The sequence below is a fragment of the Eleutherodactylus coqui genome, chromosome 2, assembly GCF_035609145.1.
Source record: "Eleutherodactylus coqui strain aEleCoq1 chromosome 2, aEleCoq1.hap1, whole genome shotgun sequence".
Lineage (NCBI taxonomy): Eukaryota > Metazoa > Chordata > Amphibia > Anura > Eleutherodactylidae > Eleutherodactylus > Eleutherodactylus coqui.
Window position 1 is genome coordinate 222982826 of NC_089838.1, and position 25445 is coordinate 223008270.

Sequence of the window (25445 nt, forward strand, 5' to 3'; positions counted from 1 at the left end):
CCAATCTACATCTCTATTCATCGTGCATCTGTCTGCCTGTTTATCTACATAGTTAAATAATATTACCTATTAACGGGACCGAATCGGATGTAGCTGGCATTATCTCCGCCACCAGCAACATGAATACAGTCAGAGATAAAAGTACAGTTATACCTAAAACAAAGTAACAAAAAATAATCAGAGTGAAACAACAACAGGGGAAGAATCTGTTTTACTTCTAGAAACCCAAATGCAGTGAAAGGGTCAGCAAGAAAAGTATATAAATCCTAAATCCTAATAAAATATTAACTACTTACACTTTCCTCAAGGCTACCGAAGTGACACAGCCATTTACCACAGGGCTCCCCTCCCATAAATTGTGATAAGCCATGTCATGAAATAACTCTTTTACTGCAGTCATTTTTATCTTGGGTGAAATGGTTGCAAAAAGTTGGAGACATTGATTGCAATAAAGTAGAGTTTATAAGTGTAGGTTTAGCAAGGTCTTAATGCTCTTTTTATCTGCCTTTCCTAGAAGCAACTAGCATTCATTAAAGAGCATTTATCCCTCATATCACCAGTCCATTAACATTGCTAAAAATCCTATTTAAGCTTCAGGTTTATAGATCCATAATATGGCACCCATAGAAATCTATGCGCCTCTGTATGCTTCTGATATTTTAGGCAGTTGAAAGTTTTTATGTTATAGATTATGTAGGAAAAAATAATTGCACGCCGTAAGGGCCCTATCTGCTGTCATAAAGTGATAAAGCATCCATACACAAATTTGCCCTTAGCTTGAGGACTTCCCAGCTTATAGAGTAGTTTTCAGCCTTCTCAGACTCTGGAATGGCAAAGGTCAATTAAAATTGGCCATGTAATGATACGATGCTTGCTTCAATAACTAATTTACAACTCAAGAGCTCAATTTGTAAATCCAGGGAAACCGGGTGCTATAAGCATGGACTTATTAGAACAAAATGATGCTATAATATCAGGAAGAGACATAGGTGGTTAAATTAAATGGTAAATTGCGCAATAAAGGATAACAATAAATTGTTTAAAGGGGTTTAAAGGCAAAAATTAATTTTTAAAAATCTGCTCACCAGGCTGGAAAAGTCATACTCACCTCACCGGATCCCCTAGCACTCCTGTTCAGGCCAAGCTATTAAATGCCTTCCTCTCAAATGTATTTACACAGGGAAATCCAGTGATGGATGATGTAATTAGGAACAATGCAAATTCCCCATTAAATACCACCTGTTAACCCAGCAAGAAGTGCAGCGCTGTGTTAAAAACAAATACTGAGTTCTGCAGAAATTAAGTACTGTGATAGGCAGCCCATTATTTGTTATGTTTAAGGACTCTATAGCGACAGAGTCTGTTCTGCTAGACTGGCGCATAGTTAATGTGGTGCCATTATATAAGAAGGTGTCTAGAAGTGAACGCGAAAATTCTAGGCCAGTAAATTTAACCTTTATTGTCCGTAAAATGTTTGAACGTTTTATAAGATATGACATCATCAACATCACAGACAGGGATTCGTTTTCATAAGGCTAATTTCACACGGGCGAGTGCGCTATGGGATGCTCACCAAAGTACGATGTCCCTGTGGGATGCAAGGCATTTTCAATGGGAAGCCTTGCGTGGCACTCATGTGCACCTTGCATGCCGTGCAATGCTTTGCCAGTCTGAGTGAAAACAATAGGCTATGCGAGCTGTTCCAAGGGAATAACCAAAGATAGGACATTTGGTTCTGTGTAGGCATTGTAATCTGATACAGGAAAAAAGAAATCGCTCATGTGTATGACCACATTTGTACAATGCACCAATCTCGCAATTTTCTTGGCTGTATGAAAGCGGCCTAAGAGCAACAAGATTATGGAACTCTGTGCCACACCAAGATTGTGTTTTGAAGATTGATTCATTGAACAAGTTCAAGAAGGACATGAAATTAATAATATCACAAGTTTTGGCTACTATATTTCTGTAAATGGGACATTGATACAATCCAGGGCTTTATTTTGATTGCTATATTTAGTGATGGGAAGACATTTTTACCCTAATATGGGGCAATTGGCCTCCATCTTATATGGGTTTTTTCCTTCCTTCTGGATCAACATGTAAGAATTATAGGCTGGATCCATGCCTTTTTTTCAACCCTATCAGCTATGTAACTATAAACAACTTTGCTAAATTATCTAAATGTTGGACTACAGCTAATTTCTCTTTTGCACAGACATGTCCCCTCCCAGCAGGTCTGTGGATATATTGAATATATAGAGTATGTCCTTAGATCTACTTTATGAATATGCCTGTGTAAACAGAGTTTTCAGCTTCACAACCCAATCAGTGAAATGAATGCATTACAAACTGTTAGTAATCATTGCATTCAGTTAACTGAGAGCAATTTGCCTAATGTACGCAGCACTTCTATTATTAACTTCTTGGGGGATATATCATTTTAGGAGAGCAAAGTGCATGTTTCTGAATGTTTCTGCTTCAAAATCTAATAATTCTGTATTACTATCAAAACCCAAGATTTTCATAGCAAATACCTGGCTGCCCTGCAGAGCACATAAAACATTCAAAAATGTTTTCCAGTATAAAATATATCCCCATACACAGAACAGAATGTTTGCATTCCAACTGATGTGTATATAAAAATGAATGTTGGTTTAAGAAAAGATTGAACTCGCATATCCAAAAGGGTGCCTTACAATGGAATGTCCTGAATAATAAAACCTACAACGGCTGCATCTTGCTGAATAATAGCTCTGCTTGCTAAGTGTATTCTCAAATCTAGATTTCAAATTCTATACTTTTCAAGTCTAGTGAAATTCAAAGTTGTTTTTAAGTAACTGCATGTTTACCAAGTGAGATCTTCTCTCCTGAGTCTGCCGGAAGAAGGAACACGAGCAATGCAAGTGCAGATATTAGAACGCAGGGAATAAGAAGGTTCAGTCCATAATATAATGTCCTTCTTCGCATTGTAATAGTAAATGTCACATCTGGGTACGGCTCTTTACAGCATCCATAAAAACTCTCGCCCCGTTTTCCTGGAACTCCTGGAGAGAAAATATAATTTCTTTGTCACTTTTTTCTCTAACTTCATTCATTATTAATCAGCATATTAATATATGCACATACATGATTTGTTTAATATTAATAATAATCATAGAGATAACAGATTTATTGCACAGGATGGCAAAGTAATAACTAGATTTTCATTCACCTGTGCAAAAGATTCACCAACCCTGTATCTAAATGGTAAGGTAAAGTCCCCTGGCGCAAGCACCGAGTCATGACTGACTCCTAGGGTGACGTTTTCCTGGCAGACTGTTTTGCAGGGTGGTTTGCCATTGCCTTCCCCAGTCATCTTTTTACCCCCAGCAAACTAGGTACTCATTTTACTGACCTCGGAAGGATGGAAGACTGAGTCAATCTTGAGCCGGCTACCTGAACCACACAGGGATTGAACCTCCAACCTTCAGCATTTCTGCTTCCCTAACACTGCGCCACACAAGGCCAAAAAAAGCATGACTTCTTGGTCTCCCTCAACCTAACACCAGTACCCTGCAACAATGCAATAGCAGAAAATCAATGAACACAACTAAAGGGGTTGTGCAGTTACCGGATGCATTCCCCCGATAGCTATAATTGTGTTAAAATAACAAACAGACTGTACTTACCGCTCCTCTACTGTAGCCCCGCCATGGTCCTGGCGTTTGCTATGGCTGATAATGTCACTGGAAGTCAGCTGACTGCTGCAGCCAATCAGAGGTTGCAGGGACATCCTCTGTTTTCTTAGCAGCAGTGATCAGATCCTGGGCGCCATGATACCAGGAATTCAGAACAATAAGAGGCTGCAGCAGTCACCTGACTTCCAGTGGCATCATCTGCCATAGCAAATGTCGGGATCATAACGGCAGAAGAGGTGTAAGTACTGCTCTGTTTGTTATTTGAATGTAGGTACAGCTATCCGGGGAGTGTTGTCCGGTAACTGGACAACCTCTTTAATAATATCAAGAATGAAGGTTGGATTTATTACAATTGCTTGGCCACAGTACAGGCAATAGACTTTGTTGCCTGAATATGAATGGAATGGCGGTCATGTGTGTGCACTGCTGCGCCATTCATCTGCCTCTATGTGTGGATAGGTGATATGTTGCTATGTTTTGACAACCCCTTTAAATATGTGAGTCTTCTTTAATAGACCGTTGCCAAGAGCATGCAGTTGTAAATGGCAGCAGCATACATCACAATAGACAAGAATAATCTCAAGCAGTACAGTGATACTTCTCAATTCAACACACACCAACAAGATCCCACTCTCCATTAGAGATATACTCAGAGATGTCTGCTTCTTTCATCTGTAGGTCCAGGGACCACCCCCCGTAAGTCCAAGATCCAAACTTAAGTTTACATTTTTGGATATCAAAAGGAAACCAGCGAACATCTATGTAGCAGGAGCTCTTGAATATTCCTAAAAAACAGACCAAGTAAGGAGAAAATTAGGTTCTGTATCAGGTCCTACTTAATAGAAAAACTGTTACAAATACCCTATGACTTTATACAATTTAATCATTCCATATTAAGCAAAATTTGATGTATTGTGCAAACCAATAATTTCTTCAGATCCGATTACATTTTACATCTGCCTATATTTAACAATGAGTTTAATAGTATTTAACAAAGGATATGAGCGCAAGAAAACATTGGTACATATTGCTACAGATTACATTTTTTGAACAGCATATAAATTGCAAACACTGTTCATGTTTTAAGGTGAGTTCCACTGCGAGAAGAAATGGGCTCACACACACAGGCCAAATATTAATCAAAGTAATACTAAGTAGCTATACATGCAATATATCAAAAGACATCCAAGTTATCAACAAAAATATGATCTAAAGAGATATGTAAGATGAAAAGCGGCAAACAGGATATACAAATAGGGAATCAGCAAGATACGGAAAAGCAAAACAATGTTATACTTAGAATCCATGATATGTGGCAAATCAATCTGGAAGGGGGGAGTCGATGGTCATCAGCACAAAAGGTCAAAAGTACACTTCACCAACACCATTCCATGGCTGACTCTCTCTACCTTTGTCTACAGGGCACTTATAAACCATGGATGATACTACATGATATTTCTATGAAGTTATCCAATGAGACATTTTATAGCCATCTGGTCAGCTGTTGTAAGTGAGGTGACCCAGGGGACTAGAGAAGATCATTGAGGAGAAGATGTGGTAAGAAGGCTGCCTGGGGAGGAATAGGTAAGTATTGAATTTTTGTAATGACAAAACCCCCTTAAGGAGGTGGACCTTTTTTTAATTTTTGTTTTCTCCTTCCCACTTTTAGAAAATCATAACTCCTTTATTTATCTATCAACGTAGCTGTCTAAGGGCTTGTTTTTTGAGGGATGAGTGTTCAATGTTGCTATTTAATGTACAATATAATATATAAAAACTTTTTAAAAAGTGGAGTGAAATGAAAAAAAAACTACATTTTTAGGGGGGGGGTTCTTGTTTCTTTACGGTGTACACACTGCAGGAAAAATGACATGATTACTTTATTCTACGGGTCAGTACAGTTACTACAATACCAAATTTATATAGTTTTTTTTTGCTGTACTACTTTTAAAAAATAAAGAATTTTTGGAAAAAAATAAAATTATTTTCCGTCCCCCTTTTTCTGACAGGCATAACTTTTTTATCACTTTGTTGATGTAGTTGTGTGAGGGCTTGTTTTTTTTGGAGGACATGCTGCAGTTTCTATTCTGACAATTTTTGAGCGCATAAGACTTTTTGATCACTTTTTAGTAAAATTTTTTCTTGGCTACAAGGTGAGCAAAAAAAGTGCAATTCTGATGTTGTTAATTTTTTTTTACCTGACGATGTTTGCCGTGCATCATAAATAATGTGTTTTTTTAATAGATCAGAATTTTTTGGATGCAGCGATACCAAATATGTTTTTTTTTACTCAGATTTTTTATTAAAATATGGCAAAAGGTTTTTTTTATCTTTTAGTTTTGAATAATTGATAATACTTTTTAGAACTGGTTTTTAATTTTGTAATGGTTTTATCACTACATTATACCGCAATCTGACTGGCAATCTATCAATGGCAGCCCTGGGGACTTTTAGAAGGCCTCTGACTGCCATGGCAACCAAATGGCACCTGGTGATCTCCTCACAGGGACCAAACGGGCCCCTCGAACTTGGTTTGGAGCATTTAAATACTGCTGTCAGAAGTGACAGTGGCATTTATAGTGTTAACAGCTGCGATCCCCGATCACCCTTCATACAAACCCCAAACCTCTATAACTTAAATGTACATCCTGGAGTGTTAAGGGCTTAAGTATAAGCATTGTATAAGTATAATTGCTATGTGTAAGATCGGTGCTTTCCAAACTGTGGGTATATGTTCAATACGTCATAATATCTGTTCATGGATTAAAGGTATAGACTAGAGATGAGCGAGCATACTCGCTAAGGACAATTACTCGATCGAGCATTGTCCTTAGCGAGTACCTGCCCGCTCGGAAGAAAAGATTTGGGTGCCGGCGTGGGTGAGAGGTGAGTTGCGGCAGTGAGCAGGAGAGTGGGGGGAGAGAGGGAGAGAGAGATCTCCCCTTCGTTTTTCCCCGCTCCCCGCCCGCCGCCAGCAGCCGAACCTTTTCTTCCGAGCGGACAGGTACTCGCTAAGGGCAATGCTCGATCGAGTAATTGTCCTTAGCGAGTATGTTCGCTCATCTCTAGTATAGACTTAAAAGAATACTTTTCCATACACAAAAATAAATATTCTATTTAAAATTTGGACTAAATCCCTTAAATGCCAAATGCACAAAGAAAAGGAAATGATCTACATAGAAATATTATGTTTTTCATTTTCTAGTGAAACAATGGCATTATTCAGACCACTGCATATAAACAGTGGAAAACAACCTATTATATTAATGGACAATAAAACTAACAAATATGTGCAGCTATTACAATTCTCTGAATGCGATGTTGCCACTGTTGCAGAACAGATGGACTTTTCATTAAAAAATGTACATCTAAGAATGGTAAAGTACATCAAAAGTACTACAAAACCTAAAGGCTGTTGGGGCTCATCCTCTGCTGGTGTCCTGTGTGGTCTCTCTCATGAAGGCAAACACTTAAGTTCCACCAACAACTAAGTTGATGGGCATTGCCTACACACATAGGAGCTACCCAAAACTGATGTCTGATCCCCTTTTTCTACAGTGCATGTTCAATCTTCTCAAGGATCAATCTCCTGCTGCTATTGATTGGTGGATAGGTCACTGACTTACTACATTTTTCTATTCTAACTTGAGATGGCAAAATCAAGTCTTTTTTAGGATTACAAAGTGAACTTGAACATTGTGGGACACTAAAATTGCTGCTGCCGTGCCACTGGGTCTGAAACTCATCCTAGAATAAAGAGTGCACATATTAACCCCTTATTGAAGGACCCATTGCCTTTTTACGCCCTTGCAAAGTGGGCTTCAGTCCTCAGGGACGTAAAAACATGCTTCCTTTGATGATTAAAGCCATGTGAGCTGTGGACATGACAGCTCCATGCTGCCGGCTGCTGGAGGTAGCCAACAACCTGGAGCTGTCATGGGGGGCTGAGATATCTGACCCCCAATCATGCGATTGGCGCTATCCAATGAATAGCACGATGGCATGAAAGTAAATAAGTAAAAAAAGTTAAAGTTTCAGCTCCCCTCACGGAACGCATCCTTGAGGGGCGCTGAAACTACTTACCCCCATCCTCCGCTATGATCTGGTCCCAAGAGGACCTTCGGCTGTGTATTGCACACCTAAGGGAAAATGGTGGCGCATGCGCAGAAGACCATATCGGCGCGGGGGATCTGAAATATCCTGGCTCCCAGCTACTGAAGTTAGCCAGGAGTCAGGAGATGTCAATCGGGACTGCGGTGACCAGTCCCTGGGACCGTGATCGCCGCTATTCAATGGATAACAGTAATCACGGAAAAGTTCAAAAAAGTTAAATAAAGTTAAAGTTTCACCTGCCCTCATGTATCGGATCCATGAGGGGAAGTGAAAATACTCATTCCCATCCTCCACGATGCCCTGCGGTGATCTGGTTCTTCCAGGACCTGATGTCGTTCTCTGCACATGCGCGCTTAACGTCATACATCAGGCACGTGCGCAAAAGGGCTCATGCCCCAGGAAATTTTCAATCCCTCTGCTACTGGCTAGCATGTGCAGCTGAGAGCAGAGCGATATCACCAGGGACTGCTATATGCGGTTCCCGGTCACATGATCGCTGTTATCCAATGGATAATAGCCATCATTTAGAGTTTAAAAAAAAGTGTAAAAAAAATGGAAAAAATTTTTTTAAGTTTTTAAGTTTCATCTCCCCTCAAGGATCATATCCATGAGGGGAGATCAAATTACATACCCAAGGCCCATGAATTTATCTGTGGATATTCCCCCGACTTCTGCGCATGAGCCTGTAGCTGAGATGGCGGACACATGCGAAAAGCCGCAGATTGCCAAGGTAATTTAAAACCTCCCTGCTCCGGACTACTAAACATAGCTGGAGATTTCACGGGGGGTACTTGGTCCCTGGTCACGTGATTGCTGCTATCCAGTGGATAACGGCGATCACGTAAAAGTAAAAAAAAGTTAAAATCTGGGGGGGCGTGGCCAGCTAATGGAGGAGTGAGACGTGCCTCAGCTCGGCTCCCGCATCCAGCCCCATCTAGCCTACACGTGGAGGACCCAGACCCGGCAAACCGCAACAATGGCGAAGGGGAAGAAGAGAGGAGTCACACCAACACCCTCAGACGACTCCAGGAGAAGCATTGCGACCCTGTTGAGACGAACAGCGGGAGCGGAGTCCCGGGAGCGCGCTCCCAAGATGGCGCCCGCTCCACTTCCGGAGCGGCAACCCAGCCCGGCATCGGACAGCGACCAGCCGGCTGGAAACGGGAGAGAGCCCAGCAGCCTGGGCGGCCCTGCAGCGGACCCCGATCACCACATAGAGCGGAGAGGAGGTAACGGCACGATACCGGCGGCGGATGGCGGACCGCCGGAACCCGCCGGCAGCAGCAGTACAACGGAGGGGGGAGGAGGAGCGGCAAGCGCCGAGGGCGCTATAGCAACTGAGGAGGGGAGAGCGGCAAGGGGAATCAGGGAGTCAGCCCCAGAGATAAGGGGAGACCCCACCAACACAGGAACAGAGCCACCTGCGGCTCAGACAGCCCCCCCACAGGCAGACCTGCAGCACCCAGCAGGGGAAAAGGGGCCAGGAAGAGCAGCCCAGGCAAAGGGGAGAGCCCGACAACCATCCCCAGCAGAAGAGCCCCTAGTGGAGCAGATAGCCCCCCCACAGGCAGACCTGCAGCACCCAGCAGGGGAAAAGGGGCCAGGAAGAGCAGCCCAGGCAAAGGGGAGAGCCCAACAACCATCCCCAGCAGAAGAGCCCCTAGTGGAGCAGGGGAAAAGGGCAACGACCCACACAGGCAACAAGCCCAGCAAGGGGGCACAGCCAAACCAGCACCCAGCGAGGCAGGACGAACCCCCCCAGCAAGATGCAGGACCGGCTGGCAAACACCCCCCTCCGGGAAACAGTCTCTCAAGGCAGAGCAGTACCCCACCAATATCCAGCTCCCCAAAGCCGCCCTCCCGGCAAGGAGACACCCCTAAGGGCCCTGCACACACCCCGCACATAAGCACGCCGGACGCAGACACAAGCCAGCCACGACCGAGCTCCCCTCAGCTGCGCAAAAGTGCATCACAAAGAAAGACCAGATTGGCAGACGAGCAGGCCACAATCACAACTAAGCCACCACAGAGGCCAAACATGCAGAACGAGCCCAGTAACTGGGCCAAGATTGCATCAACATCCCCTGTGCCGCAACCGGATCAGGCTCCCCCGCGGTCCAGTCTCCCACTGACACACGGCTCGCCAGAGCAACTTCTAGGACGCAGAGCCCCTTTCAAAAAACCCACAGATTACCACCAGCCCGAGACAGAGAATGGCCCACCAGGACATCCATACTGCAGCGCCCCGCTACCACAAAGAAGCGTGGGACAGAGAAGATACATACAGACCGATGTCCAAAGCGCAGCCAAACCCAAGACTCCCGAGCTGCAAGACAGCATACCGAACCTGGGGACAGGCAGCGCAGACAACTCCGGCAGCAGAACAGGGCGATCGAACTTCAGACACCTAGCCCAGAGCGAACCCAACAACCAAATCCTTGAATCAGAAGTGGGAGAGGACTGGGACTGGAAAAGTCATCTAAGGGCTTTACCGACACAGAATCATATTGATACCCTTTTCCAGCAACTCGAGGCTGCACGTAAGAAGGACGTAGCGTCTCTCCAGCAGGAGATACGACAAATAGGCCAGAGAGTAGAGGCAGTAGAGAAGGCCCAGGAGAAGGTCACAGAAACGCTTGAGGCGCATGATCAAGAGCTACACCTACACTCCCAGCAGATCCTGGATCTCTACACGCACCTCGATGATCTAGAAAACCGTCATCGGAGAAATAATATACGGATTAGAGGTCTCACCGAAGAAGTGGAACCATCACAACTTGAAGGCTGGGCCCAGTCATTCTTCAATAATATATTAAAGCGACCGGAGGCCGCCTTACTAGAAATAGATAGAATTCACAGGTCTCTCGGCCCGAAATCCTCAGATCCTAGCAGACCCAGAGATGTGGTCTGCCGAATACATTTCTACAGAGATAAGGACTTAATTTTACAAAAAATACGAACCATCAAAGATTTGTCCTTCCAGGGTACCCAGATCCTGATTCTTCCGGACCTTTCGCGTCGAACTCTACAGCTGCGCAGAGCATTGAGACCGCTGCTGACCATCCTCCAGGATAGGGGGATTCCCTATCGCTGGGGTTTCCCCTTCCAACTACACGCTGCCAAGAATGGCAAGGCAGCAACATTCCGAGGACTGGGGGACTTACCACATTTCTTGGGAACTCTGGAACTGCCCCCAGTCCGATTACCAGATTGGCCAACACCGAGCTCCCTTCCGGTGCCACCCCCAAGAAACACGTGGATATCGGTACCTCCGAGATCCAGACGACGACGTAGAGACCAGCGCCAGGGGGGAAATGAAGACGCCAGAAGCGGAGCGGCAGAGTGACAGAGACGCAGCCACTTTTTTTTTTTTTTTCCACAACCTCATACTGTCTTGCTTCTCCGCTTTCCATGCATATATCACTACTATACCTATAACCCCTTTCCCCCCCTTCTCTAAATGCGCCTGTATAGGGTGAATATGCCACAAGATCTTACTAGCAGGGGGGACGAACTTGACGTAGCCGGGTCTGGGTACGCCCACACATATGTTTAACGATCCCGGTTACCACACACGGGATTCACTCTCGACGGGGTGGGGATGCGGGGGGGAGCCCACCCTTCCTTGGCCTCCACACTCCCACATAGGGCTGACAGCTAAATTAAGCTGTTGTTTTCTGCCTAGTATAGGCGAACCATTAGTTCTAGGGGACCGCTAGCGGCCCTCTACCAGATGTTATTTGTTCTTAAGTTACGTGTTTATCCCCTATTTGGTCTTCCCCGATGTGTCGTTTCCTCTTGTGTCATCCCCCTCTACCCTTCCCCGCCCCTATCCCACCTGAGGAGAGATGGGAGATACGCATTCACCCCGGTTGCTAGGCTTAAATGGCGAATTTAACATTTTGCACCCACAATGCCAAGGGGCTAAACAGCCCCCAGAAGAGACGACAGCTCCTCTATCACCTCCATAGAAAAAGAGTAATGGTAGCCATGCTACAGGAGACCCATTTCAGGGAGGGGAGCGTGCCAACTTGCTCCTCCTCGTACTACCCCAAGTGGCTCCATAGTCCCGACCCTCTGAGAAAGGCAGGAGGGTTTTCCATCGCCCTACATAGGACGCTCCAATACCAGTCAGTTGATTCCTTTATTGACCCAGGGGGCAGATATATTTTTCTCAAGGTTGAAATAACGGGTACAGTGACCACCTTTGCTAATATCTATCTCCCCAACCAGAACCAGGTTCCCGCGGCGATGAGAGTGCTGACCGCCTTAGCCAAATTCGCGGACGGATCGAGAATAATTCTGGGCGGAGACCTTAACGTGGCAATGGACCCCGAAGTGGACACTTCATCGGGTAAGTCCTCCGTCTCCCGGGCAGCAACCAGGGCACTCAAAAAAAAGCTAGATACATTACACTTAATAGATCTCTGGAGAACACTACATCCAGACACCCGGGATTACACGTTCCACTCAGCGGCTCACAACTCCTACAGTAGGATCGATTATCTTATGATTTCACACAGCCTCTTAGATAGCTCCCCTTCATGCTCACATGGGGACCTGCTGTGGTCAGACCATGCCCCGGTTTTTGGGGGTCTAGTGGGGTGGGGGTCCACACCTAGATGTCAGTCCTGGAGACTCAACGACAATCTCCTAAAAGACCCCCTATGCGTATCAATACTTAGAAGAGAAATTGAAACTTTTAAGGAGACACACCAAGCAGATCAGACCCCGGCACCAATTAAATGGGAAGCCCTCAAGTGTATTCTAAGGGGCGTGCTGATTTCCCAGGGAACCAGGATTAAAAAAGAAAGAGCGGCCACCTTGACGGGGCTACTTGCTACCATGAGGGCCAAGGAGAATACTAACAAAAGACAGCAAAACGAAACACTGCGGGCGGAAATCTCGCTGGTCCGCCAACAGATATTAGAGATACTAGACCAGCGCTCCTTGGCTCTCAGGGACAAAATCAGAAAAGGGTCCTTTGAATACGGGGACAAATGTGGGGCGCACCTGGCTAGGACCCTCCATCCCAGGACCCCTCAAACATATATCCCTAAAATTCAATCCGCCAGAGGCCAAGTAGTACACAACACCAAGGATATACTGGAGGAATTTAAATCCTTCTACGACAGACTCTACAACATCCCGATAGAGACACATACTCCACATCAGACCCTTAAAAACGAGATAGATGCCTACCTCTCTGAATATGCACCTAAGAGCCTGGCACCAACAGAGGCTGAGGCCCTGGAGCAGGACTTCTCACCCCCAGAACTGACCAATATAATCCAAAATCTGAAAGTAAGTAAGAGCCCGGGCCCAGATGGATATACAGCTAGATTTTATAAATTATTTGCGGAAGAACTTGCCCCAGTAGTTTTGGACGCATTTAATGCGGTGAACAAAGGCCACCCGTTCCCCAGGCAGGCTCTGCAGGCCCACATCACAGTTATACTTAAACCGGGTAAGGACCCCTCGGCCTGCGGGAGCTACAGGCCAATCTCACTGATAAACGTCGATCTCAAGATGTTTGCTAAATTGATAGCAAACAGACTACAAAACCAAATCCCTAAGATGATCCACTTGGAGCAGGTTGGCTTTGTCCCTGGCAGAGAGGCAAGGGACAACACTATAAAAACAATGTCCCTAATAGCTAGAGCCAAATCGACTAACACCCCCCTATGCCTCCTGTCGATCGATGCAGAGAAGGCTTTCGACAGGGTGAGTTGGACCTTCCTCTTTGCCACACTAGAGAAAATCGGTCTGGGCCCACGGATGCTCCAGTGGATCATGGCACTTTACCAGGACCCGACCGCAAGAATCAGAGTGAACGGGACGCTGTCCGATACGCTCAGAGTGGGTAACGGGACGAGGCAGGGGTGCCCCCTCTCCCCCTTTCTCTACATTCTTACTATGGAGACCCTAGCGAACGCTATTCGCAGCAATGACTCAATAAGGGGTTACAGGGTTGGCACCTCAGAGCATAAAATGGCATTATTTGCCGATGATCTGCTGCTGTACCTGTCTAACCCCCGAATCGGCATGCCTGTGCTCTTAAAGGAATTCGAGAAATTCGGGAGAATTAATAACTACAAAGTCAACGCACAGAAATCAGAGGCCCTGAACATAACACTCCCGCAGGCCGAGGTCTCTCATCTGAAGTCGGTACTCCCCTTTCGGTGGGTCGACTCACACTTAAAATATTTGGGAATAAGCATTTCAGCGGAGCCTGCGGAAGCCTTTAAATTAAATTTTATCCCATTTGTCGAAAGCCTGGAGAAGGATTTGGGCAAATGGAACCCCCTCTATATCTCATGGAATGGGCGATTTAATGCGGTAAAAATGGACGTGCTGCCCAAATTTCTATACATCTGCCAAACCATTCCAATAGGTCTACCAAGAGTTTTCTTCAAAAAAATTAGATCCCTGATTATTAACTTCGTATGGAAGGGGTGCAAACCACGACTGCGCCACTCCATACTGACGAGGGAAAAAGAAAAGGGAGGCCTGGGCCTACCAGACTTCTCGTTATACCATAAAGCCAACATAGCAAACTGTGCCCTTGATATTATCAGGAGCAGGAGTTCAAGGCTATGGGTGGAAATGGAGCATGCAGGGGAGACGGATGGCCTATACGGAGCCCCCTGGATACCAACCAGGTGGATAAAAAATATTCCCAATATTTCCCCCTTCAGTCTCCAATTGTTTACCACATGGGCGGGCTTTGCGCCTCGCATGGGCTTGGTCACGGTTCCCGGGCCGTTAACACCGCTTACTGCAAACCCCTTGTTTGAAACCACCAAAAATAGGACGGGTCTCCTGTCCCTCCCGGCTACACCAACCCCCAGACTAAGAGATGTAATGACAGAGTCAGGATTGAAATCTTTGACAGAGATTCTAGACCAGGCTCCACCACAGCCAGGTTTTTGGCTGCAATACCTGCAGTTAAGGGGTTTTGTGAGCTCGCTGATGCCGAAAGGGAATTTGACAGCATCCCCTACGGAGTTCGAACAAATCTGTCTTTCAGGCCTATCCCAGAGGCACATGATCTCTGGGTTATATAAAATGCTGCTGTACCGGGAGACGGGGGACGAGGCCCTGGGGTACAAGGGATCCTGGGAGCGGGAGTTGGGGGACAACCTCACAGAGGAGGACTGGGGAAGGATCTGGAATCTGACCCATAAGGTTTCCACGGCAGGGAAAATTCAAGACCTTAATTACAAGATAGTTTCAAGGTGGTACAGGACCCCTGACCAACTGCAGAGGATCTTTCCCCAGGTTTCCTCGGAGTGCTGGAGGTGCGGCGGGAGCAGAGGCAACATGATCCATATTTGGTGGGAATGTCAGCCAGTAGCCGAGCTCTGGAAAGAAGTGACAACCCTGTACAATCAAGTCAATCACACGGACGTTACGATGACGCCCAAGCTTGCCCTGCTCTCGCTGTTCCCGGGCTCCGTGAGGGAGGCGAAAGTAAGTCTATTAAAACATTTTATAATAGCAATGAGAAGACTCATTCCAAGACTGTGGCGCTCAGCCGCCGCCCCAACCAGGGGCATGTGGGTGGAAGAACTCCATACTCTCATGAGATTGGACGAGCTGGGGGCAGACGAGCCCAAACTATGGGAAGCCTACTACAAGCTATGGCAGCCGTGGGTGGCGTTCAGGGGAACGGATAATCTCAGAAAATGGATAGAGCAAGGCTCTTTAGACTAATGAGATTGTAAGAAAGACCCCCTGGGCGTAGCACACGCGGCCATACCTACTTCCAACTCCACACACCTCTCCTCTCCCCCCCCCAGGCCCCTTCTTTCCGCCTCCTTCCTTCCCTACCCCCTCCCCCCCCCCAATGTTTGTCATAGAGTAAGTAAAATAAATGTCGACGGCAAAGGAAAGGTCCATATCAGAACTACAAGACGGGACGAGACTGGGCACCCAGTCTTGTAACATAGACTAAGACAGAGAGGAGAGAAGGGGACAATACACAACAGGGAGTCAACGCAAACAAGATGCCTCAGAATTACTGGGGGAAGCGCAACGTTATTCCCCCATGATACTCTGTTCTTTGTCTCCTCTTCTCTGCTAATTTTCTGCTCGCATAATAAGTCTCTGAAGCAGACACATCTATAATAGTTTACCAAGTTTATTTCACTGCTTGTCTTGATAAGGTTGAAGTGTTATACAAATGTGACCAAGCTGTCGATGTGCAATAAAATTTATTTGAATTCAAAAAAAGTTAAAATCTCACCTGCCATCATGGATCTGAATCATGAGGGGAGGTGAAATTACTTACCTAAGGCCTCCGATGCCCCCCCGACGGGATTTTTACCTGCGGATCTTTCCTCAACTTTAGCGCATGTGCCCGTCAGCAAAATGGCACACGTAAGCGCAGAAACTGGGGAGGAAATTTAAAATCTCTCTGCTCCTGGCTACTAAAGGTAGCCAATAGCCTGGAGCAGTGACCGAAGGTTGCAGTGAGTGGTCCCCGGTCACGTGATTGCTGTTAGCCAATGGGTAATGGCGATCATGTAAAAGTTAAAAAACAGTTGAAGTTTAATACTTCTTCCAGTTTGTGCCCCGTTGTGCATACAGACATAATATGAGGGCTACAATGTGTATGTTTCTGAACACAGGACAAACGGGGATTCATGTGTGTGCTGTACAAAAAAAAGGTTTCAAAAATGACACAATTGCCAAAAAAATTAAAATCATAATTTTTTTCCTTCCGCTTTGCTCAGATTAATTCAAAAACTGTTATGTTTTCTCCCACAGACTTCCATTACATTTCTTCTATGCTTGCCTGGTGGCTAATAATCCACCGAAACTCTGCAAATACCTATATATCCAATATACTGTAAAGGGTTTCTCAATCATTCCATGTACTTTCACACAATTTTAAGAACATTGCGTTATGTTCATGGAAGCAAACACCAAGTGCTTCTTAACTCCTTTTAAGACCAGAGGTTTTTCTTTTTTCTGTTTGTTTTTTTATCCCCGACTTGCTTGTTGTGAGATGGGTTGTATTTGTAAATAATACCATTTAATGTACCATATTATGTTCTGAAAAGCTTGTGAAATTTTTAAGTGGGGTGAAATGAAAAGAAAAATAGTGCATATTGTGGGAAGATTAGTTTTTATGTCATTCGAGATGCAGTAAAAATAACATATAAACTTTATTCTGTGGTTAAGTATGATTAGGGCTTAGTCACACTAGCGCATCGACGTCCGTGTTCCTGCACTAAAAGATGGCCGCACTGCAGATGCGGACGAATCTCCACAGTGCCGGAAGAAAGAACATGTGACCGGCTCCATTGCCCGTCATGTGTTCTTTCTTCTGGCGCTGCAGAGAGACGTCCGTCCTGAAGTGCTGCCGTCTTCTTCGATGCGCCCGTGTGACTAAGCCCTTAGTGAGAAACCAACCTTTTATAGTTTTAAATGCTTTACTAATCTAAAAATATATATTTTTAAACAATATTTGCTTTTCGCGACCATAATCTGAGACCCGGAACTTTCACATTTTTGTCAATGGAGCTGTGTGAGAGCTTGCTTTTTGAAGAACTAGCTGTAGTTTTTATTAGTGTCATTTTGGGGTGTTCACTTTTTAATCACTTTGTATTCAATTCTTTTGAGAGCCTGTGCAACCAAAAAACCTACAATTCTGGCATTCTGCACTTTTTTCCTAATGGGTTCAGCATGAAGGATAAGCAGTGTGATATTTTTATAGTTCAGAGCATTACAAACACAGCAATACCAAATATGTGAATTTTTTTCATTGTTGAGGCTCCATTGACAACAAGCACACAGCTGTGATCACGTGAGTTTTTGCTCGTACCTAGGTGCGGACGTATGTACACACCTAAGTACGCACAAAAACACGCTCTTGTGAATGTACCCTTCGTACGTTCCGCTGCAGCGGAAAGGTGAGTATACATTTTTTCTTTATTTTTACACATTTTAGGATGATTTTCTGGTAAGGGCTTATATTTTGAAGCCCTTCCCGAAAATTCATCCCGCGCTCGCCGGCAGCCCATTGCTTTCAATGGAGCCGGCTGTATTGCCAGCTCCATTGAATTCAATGGGCTAACATCGTTCTTCTCTGCCACAGCTGTTACAGCTGTGGCAGAGGAGAACGATCTTTATGCTGACAGTGCGGGGGGGGGGGTCTCACTCTTGCCACTATTGTGGCTTAATAGTGAGACCTGGGAACTTGAGATGCAGCCCAAGATGTAGCCCCTCGCCCGCCCTATCCGTTTCTGTGTCGTTCCCATCACTTTCGTGAATTTCCCAGATTTTCACAAATGAAAACCTTAGCGAGCATCGGCGATATACAAAAATGCTCGAGTCGCCCATTGACTTCAATGGGGTTCGTTACTCGAAACGAACCCTCGAGCATCACGGGAAGTTCGACTCGAGTAACGAGCACTCGAGCATTTTGGTGCTCGCTCATCTCTAATCTTTACACCTAGGTATTCTAGTGATGATAGGTTAATCAGAGTACACATATTTGGTATTGTAAATAAGTTTTTTTTTAATCTGTTTTTTTATTTTCAAATTTATGACACTGATTTAGAAATAATACAGAAATTTGAATTTTATACTATTTCTGCCCATTTTATTCTATATAAAACGTACAATTGAAACATACTGGCCCTGTCCTGGTACCATAAGGAAGCCCAATCCTTGCCACAAACATAAAAAAAAAAATTAGGCATCAAATTAAAAATATCAACACTTAGAATGTATCGTTTTGAGAATACGAAATGCTGATGTAGACATTTAAGCATCAAAGGCCTTGGTCACAAAGGGGTTAAAGGGGTTATCCCACCAAAAACACATATTACCTATCCACAGAAGAAGTTATAAATGTATGACTGCTCGGAGTCTGACCACTTGGACCCCCAGGGATCATGAGAAAGTTGTACCTTCAGTTCACCTGAGCGGCAGTGCGCATGAGTGACCACCTCTCCATTCACTATCAATGGAGAAGGCCAAGTAATACGCTCAGCTATCTCCCTCCGTCCCACAAAAGTGAATGGAGTGGTGGTCACGCATGAACACTGCCACTCCCTTCACTAGTGGGATTCACGGTGCACCATACTCGTGGTCCTTGGGATAGATAATAAATATTTTTAGTAGGCACTTTACAAATGCAGCCAAAGCAAAAAGTATCCACTTATGAATAGATGTATAACATGCAGAAGATCAGGACACAACATGAGACGATAAAGGCAAAAAAGATGTAAATTGTAAATCTTACCAGGTGGTAAATACTGGCAATGTCCAGATGAGTTCACCAGTACATTAGTATGAAATGAAGCATCAAATCTTTCATCTGCGCTACAAAATATAACATAAAGAGTGAGAAAGGGGTAACCGGTGATTATAAATCACTGTATTACAAGCTGGAGCTGCCTCTTCACATCTAAGACCTGTTAAACGTGTGACTGAATAGCATCATTCTTTACCTGTAATCACATGTCATTTACCATGTATTACCTACAGATTTTCTGTCTCTGCTGTCATTTACAATGATGGGTGTTATTCAGAAATACAATTTAGTTGGATTAAAGTATTTTTCATGTACGGTGGAACACAGTGTTTACCTAGAGAAAATAATTGATCTGTTTCTTACTCCTCCTGACCTTACCAAATAAAAGTGACGGCTGTAATAAAATAAACTGTTTCAGATAAAAATGTTTTGCTTGTGCTCACATTTTTAGGTTATTAGGGGAGCGCTGTCGTCTTGTAACTCTTCAGACAATATCTGCATGAAGTATATGTCTCGTACACAGCAGAGCCATGTACTGTCTGCCTGCACAAGAGTCTCTGCCGCTTTGTTCTACGAAGCTGTAAGTACAATTATACAGGATCGGTGCTGCGCTTACTCGCGAACACTGGCACCTCGTTTGGCTTAATAGCCATTTAAATCGGGGGGGGGGGGGTGATTCTCGTGCCCATGTAAACTAGGGGTGCCTCCGCAAATACACATAGTATTTGCGCAGGTACGCACGTAAAGTACACTCCTTCTCTGCGTAAAAAGTTGCGCAGGAGCGAGTGTGTTTTGCATTACAGTCATCTATGTCTCTGCCCCTAATCAGAAAAACTTCTACAATTGAGATCTGAGGCATATGGAAGTGTAATAAGACCCCATATACTTTTATTGGTTGAATGAACAATTTAGAGATTGCAGTGACTGTAAATATGGTCATGTGCATGGACCCTTAGGGCGCCTACCCACTGGCGTTGCCGATTTTCGTGCGTGAAAAACGCAGCATTTTTCGCGGCGTTTTTCGTTAATTTCCATTGACATTTATGGGTGCATTAAGAGAAAAATAAGGAGACATATGCAACTGACAGTTCCTATGTGAAAAATTGCAACGAAACGAAAAAAAAAAACCCAAATGGACAAGAACACATTCTATGCTAATTGCTCTTCAGAAAAAACGCAAAACGCAATTTAGCATCGCAGGAAAAAAAATTGCCAGTGGGTAGGCACCCTAACATTGCATATGTAAGGTAGTATTATTTATTGTACCAGTGTTTCTGGTGGTGCAATGCGTCACTTACTAATGTAATACATAGTGAAAGGGATTGGAGTTGGTCAAAATATTTCCATGCAAATAGTAAGCTATTGTCATTATTTGGTCCTTCACAGTATAGATTAATTATTAAAACTCAATTTTATTATAATTCATTAAAATATAACCCATGGGGCACACCAAACAAAGATAAAGGCAAACAATTACAGCCCTTAAGGACTATGTGGTGGCATTATCTCCCCATTTATTAATGGGAGAGGAAAGGAACTCAGCACAGTAAGCCACCCTGATTATTATTGGAAAAGCCTATATTCTTCCTGCTTTTCCACTTCAGGTAAGATTGTACTAATTTCTGGTTGCTGAGTAACCACCTATGAATAAGAAAATATCAGTAAATGCAAAAAATAGCAATACCGATACTGCAACATTTAAACTTGTGAACATTCTTAATGGATACAACCAGTGCTAGATTGAGTACTGGTGTATCCATAGCAACTGGGGCCGAGGGGTTTGTGGGGGATGTAGTCTGTTCATAATACCTCAATCAGTGAACAAGGATGAAGGACCTGTGATGATGTCATGTGATCAGGCTCTGCTGGTTTAGGATCTGTGATGATGTCACCATCATCTGATCAGGGGCAGAGCTCAGAAACCATGGGGCTGATCACATGGCGGTGATATCATCACAGGTCCTGTCAACACATGGCTGCTGTCTGGCTCCGCAGGTTTTTAATAGCGTGAAGGACCTGCGATGATGTCACCCCCATGTAATCAGGGGGGCGCAGCATGTGAAGCACTCTCACACACACACACACACACTTATGGGCAAGTGGCCGTTAGCACTTTGACTAGTAATTATTAGGAAATCATAGTACCAGTGTTTCTGGTGGCACAATGCGCCACACAGCTGTGCTACATGGTACATCTATTATGAGCCCCACACATCACACACACAGCTCTACTATATGCATCCAGATTCACATACATCACATACACACAGCTGTGGTACATCCATGCTGATTTCCATACATCACCAGCTCAGTAAACTCCTGGATACAGTGATCAGCCCCTGGTCATGTGATCCCTGACTCCACTCACAAAGGTGATCACATGACGGTGACATCATCACAGGTCCTGGTGGCTGCTGTAGGCTTATCCAGTATACAGTACTTTCTACTAAACTGCACAATGGTCTTCCCACAGCAGTGATGTAACCGCAGGGCCTTCAGCCCACCAGATCTCTGTGGTGGGGGTAGGTCGGTGTCTTCTGTCAGGATTGCTGAGTTGTGTCTGAGATAATAACGGCTTAGCTGTATTCTCATTTTGTTATTTTTGTCTTCCCCATCCAAGAGCCCTAACTTTGTTGTTCTTCTGTCGGTTAGGCTCTGTGTTTTATATATGTTGTAGAACCTGCGATGACATCACCAGGGGCAGAGCATGAGAAGCACCCACACACATACATACATATAACGGACAAGTGGTCATTAGTAGTTTAATTAGGAAGGGACTTAAAGTTCATTGCGTGTTAGCTTGGGGGTATATCTCTTTAAAAATTATCTATAAAGGATGCTGATGATCTGGAACTGGAAAGTGGCCGGGCACCATGTTTTGCTTAATCAATAGAGAGTAATGTGAAACACGGGGAGAGCAGGAGAAAAGAGAATATCTCTGATTGCTATGAATTGAACAGCACTAGAGAGAGAGCAAGAGATACATATCAGAAGGGGAACTACAAAAAGTACCCCATATTCAGAAATTTATATCTGGATGCTGTATGCATGACTTTCATCAGCACCTATCCAACCGTACAGCTGTGTCGTATCAAGAGACTGCTCGTCTGATAATAAAGAGTTTTGAAGCAGAAATGTGGTACTGAAGGCAACGTTCTTCCAAAACCAGAATTACCATAAATTGGCCTTGTGATCGAGCTTTCTTTTTGAGGTGCTCCAAAGGGACTTGGCGTTCCACCCATATGTGATTCCATTAGTATCGACTCAAATCTTGGAGTTTGCCCATATCAGGGAGTGCTTGCCAAGCTTGAAGCCTCAGTTGTAAAGACTTGCAAAGGGCCCCCCTGGTAATGAGGCCCTTAAACCTCTATAGGGCCTATCCCTGCAAGAAGCAATAAGTCTCCACCTGCCTGGGTCACTTCATATATGCACATTAGGTAAAAAAAATTAGATTGCAAACCCAATGGGGTCAGAGATTCAAGTGAGTGAATATTTTCTAAGCACAGCACTTTGCAATATATGGCACAACATCAAATACATTTTTTTAGTATAATAACTAGAGACGAATGGCATATTGTATGTAATCTATTGTATTATAGTCAAAACTGCATAATGATAGCAAAAAAAATTACAGAGCCTCTCAGTGAGATGTGACAGATAATGTTACAATTAAATGTATATTTCACAATGAAGTCAAGCAAGACAAAACCGGGCAGATGTTATCAAGGAAATATGACATATACTAGTCAGAACATTATCTGGAAAGCTTCAAATGAAAAGGTCAGTGCTATGCCACCCCTGAAGGGCATTATCTTGCTGCTGATAATGCTGCAAAAACCAAATCTTGGAAGGCTAATTGAATACAGTAATTATCTTGATTCAGAATGAGTCCATTACGTGTGGGAAGGGGAAAATTAAATAGAAGTTTGAACATTGGCCTGGACTGAGGATATCTGTGATATGCTCTTCCTAATTATTTGTTAGCAGTCTGGATGTGGTCCTAATCTCTGGAAGATACTGCAGTGTTCCATCAGAGAGTAAATCTCAACGTCAAGCTTCTTATTAGATTTTCAAATTACTTATAGATCTTTAATCTAGATATGTTTCTAAGGGGAAAATTAAAGGGAAAATATAGTCAATTTATAAGGCAGGTTTATTTTCACATAATGGGCAGTAAAACATATGGCACATTTCACTGTGTGCAAAGAGGATGAATGCACTGCCAGACTGCAGTCATAAAAAAACTGAATATATGCTGTTTTAGGAGCTGGCAATATTGATATGGAAAAAGGACACCATCAATATGTCTTCATCAGCATTTAAAACGACAACCCCTGACCATATGCTCTGTTAAAGGGGTTTTCTGGAGCTATAAGATTGATGGCTATACTTATTGTAGACCATCAATACCTTCAGACCATGATACTGCTATTTGAAATTTGGAGGCATATTTTAGTGCATTACAGCCATTATATACTGCTTTTCTCAGCACTTCTTTGCAAGTTAGAGGTCTTCCACGCTGGAAGACTATGCCCTACTGTTGAATACTCAGCACTAAAATCTGCACTCCTAACATGGATTGTAATGCGGTATTGATGATGGCAGAATTCTGCAGACAATTCCGCATCAAACTCCACAGTTACTCGTGTAGCTTTTGTTGCGGCATTCCATCTTTCATCCCATGTAAAAGCACCGTTATTACACAGAGAATGAAGCAATTTGCCATAACAACAATACTAAGGGGTTTTTCCCACAATGATTTGATATTTTAATTTCTATCTATCTTTATCCGTTTAGTCAGGGGGCAGACTCTCGGACACTTTATGGAACAGCCCTCCCCACGGGGTTCAGTTCAGTCATTTGCATGTTGGTTCTTTTGTCACTGGCCGCTCCAGGCATTCTCAATGTTTTTTAATGTATTACCTTGCATTATGTGACCGGAGTATGAGAGAGTCTGTTTCGGAATTTTGCACTTCAATGAAAACTTTGATTTGATGCGGTCTACGACTGTTTTGTTCATTATTTTGGTGGTCCAAGGAATTCGTAGGAGTTTCCTCCAGCACCGAAGTTCGGAGGCTTCAATCTTCCACTTGTCTGTTTTCTTTAGTGTCCAACTTTTACAGCCATAAGTTGCGATTGGGAAGATGATTGTGTTGACTATCCAGCATTTCGATGAAATACTTATGTTTTTGTTTTGGCAGATCTTATCCATATTTAGCAGTGTGCTGCAAACTAGTGCCATTTGTCAATTTTTTTCAGGGCGTGATTCTCCATTATGGTCAATTTTCGATCCGAGGAAGATGAAGTGTTTCTTGGAAGTAAGCATAAAATTTTTCAATTTGTTCATCCATTAGATCAGGGGTAGGGGTAAATTATTATTACGCTCCAAACAAGATGCTGCAGCCAATGACAGCGCTCAGCAAGCACTGGGTGCTATCATTGGCTGCAGCAGCAGATTTATGGCACAGCACAGGCTGACTGCAGCCTATAAACAACAACACCGAGATTAGAGCTAGCAGTAAAAGACAAGCAGGGGAGTGGGAAGCAATGAGTATCAGCTCTTTTGCTATTTTACAGCATGGCGGTCCTGGTTTAAACCCTTTCATAACTTGGACAGCTTCTGTAACTTCTTTTTTGTCACTTACAATCTTATAAACAATCATAAATAACGCATCAAGATATCACAATACAGTGCACCAAATTACTATATCACGGCTGTTACATTCTCAAACTAATAGGATGGTTAGGGGCTGTCCTGATAAGACAACCCATTTAAGGACACAAGCCGTATCTAGAAAGAGAGGTTTTTGATAGTTTATCCTTTGCAACTCCAAAAGACATACTGCACTCTCAACAACGCATAAAATTCTGCATATAAGGTCTGCATAAAATATACTGTACAGTGCAAAGAATTTTCTTTATAAGACCCAGATATATCTTTCATCACAGCGTCTGTTCTATTTTCTATACTAACAATTTCCAGATGTCTCTGCCAGAGAATAATTAGAACAAAATATTCTACTTAGAGAATATTGCAGAATAAGCAGGGTATTGAGCTCTTCTAATTATCCAGTGGAAATTACATATTTTGCAGCCATAAGTCTTAAACCCTCAAATCTCTTCATTCTTAAAGAGGTTTTCTATTTAAAATATTACATTTTTTATGTTGCTCATGTTAAAAAATAACAAATGACTCTATATGCATTTGTCCCAGGTTCCGGGAACACAAGCATGGCACCTCCATTTACCCCAAGTTTCAGAGTTGGGCTGTAAACAGAACCCTAGCGAGGGGAGTGCGGTGCTGGAGTTATGGGGACCCTGGACAGGTAAGTATAGGTTATATTGTTATTTCTTAATATGGGTAGCATAAAAAAGTAATATTT

At 43.7% G+C, this 25445-nt stretch overlaps 1 protein-coding gene across 2 annotated transcripts in view; it reads right to left on the reverse strand.

Annotated features, from left to right (window-relative positions):
- Positions 1–25445, reverse strand: part of CHRNA7 (cholinergic receptor nicotinic alpha 7 subunit) — a 205120-nt gene that overhangs the window by 12698 nt on the left and 166977 nt on the right. For both annotated transcript variants that reach the window (XM_066589960.1, XM_066589961.1), the window contains exons 5-8: positions 19051–19130; positions 4298–4465; positions 2853–3047; positions 67–153 (exon numbers count right to left, since the gene is read on the reverse strand). In XM_066589960.1, the coding sequence (XP_066446057.1) occupies positions 67–153; positions 2853–3047; positions 4298–4465; positions 19051–19130 (530 nt within the window). The remainder of the gene's footprint in view (positions 1–66; positions 154–2852; positions 3048–4297; positions 4466–19050; positions 19131–25445) is intronic.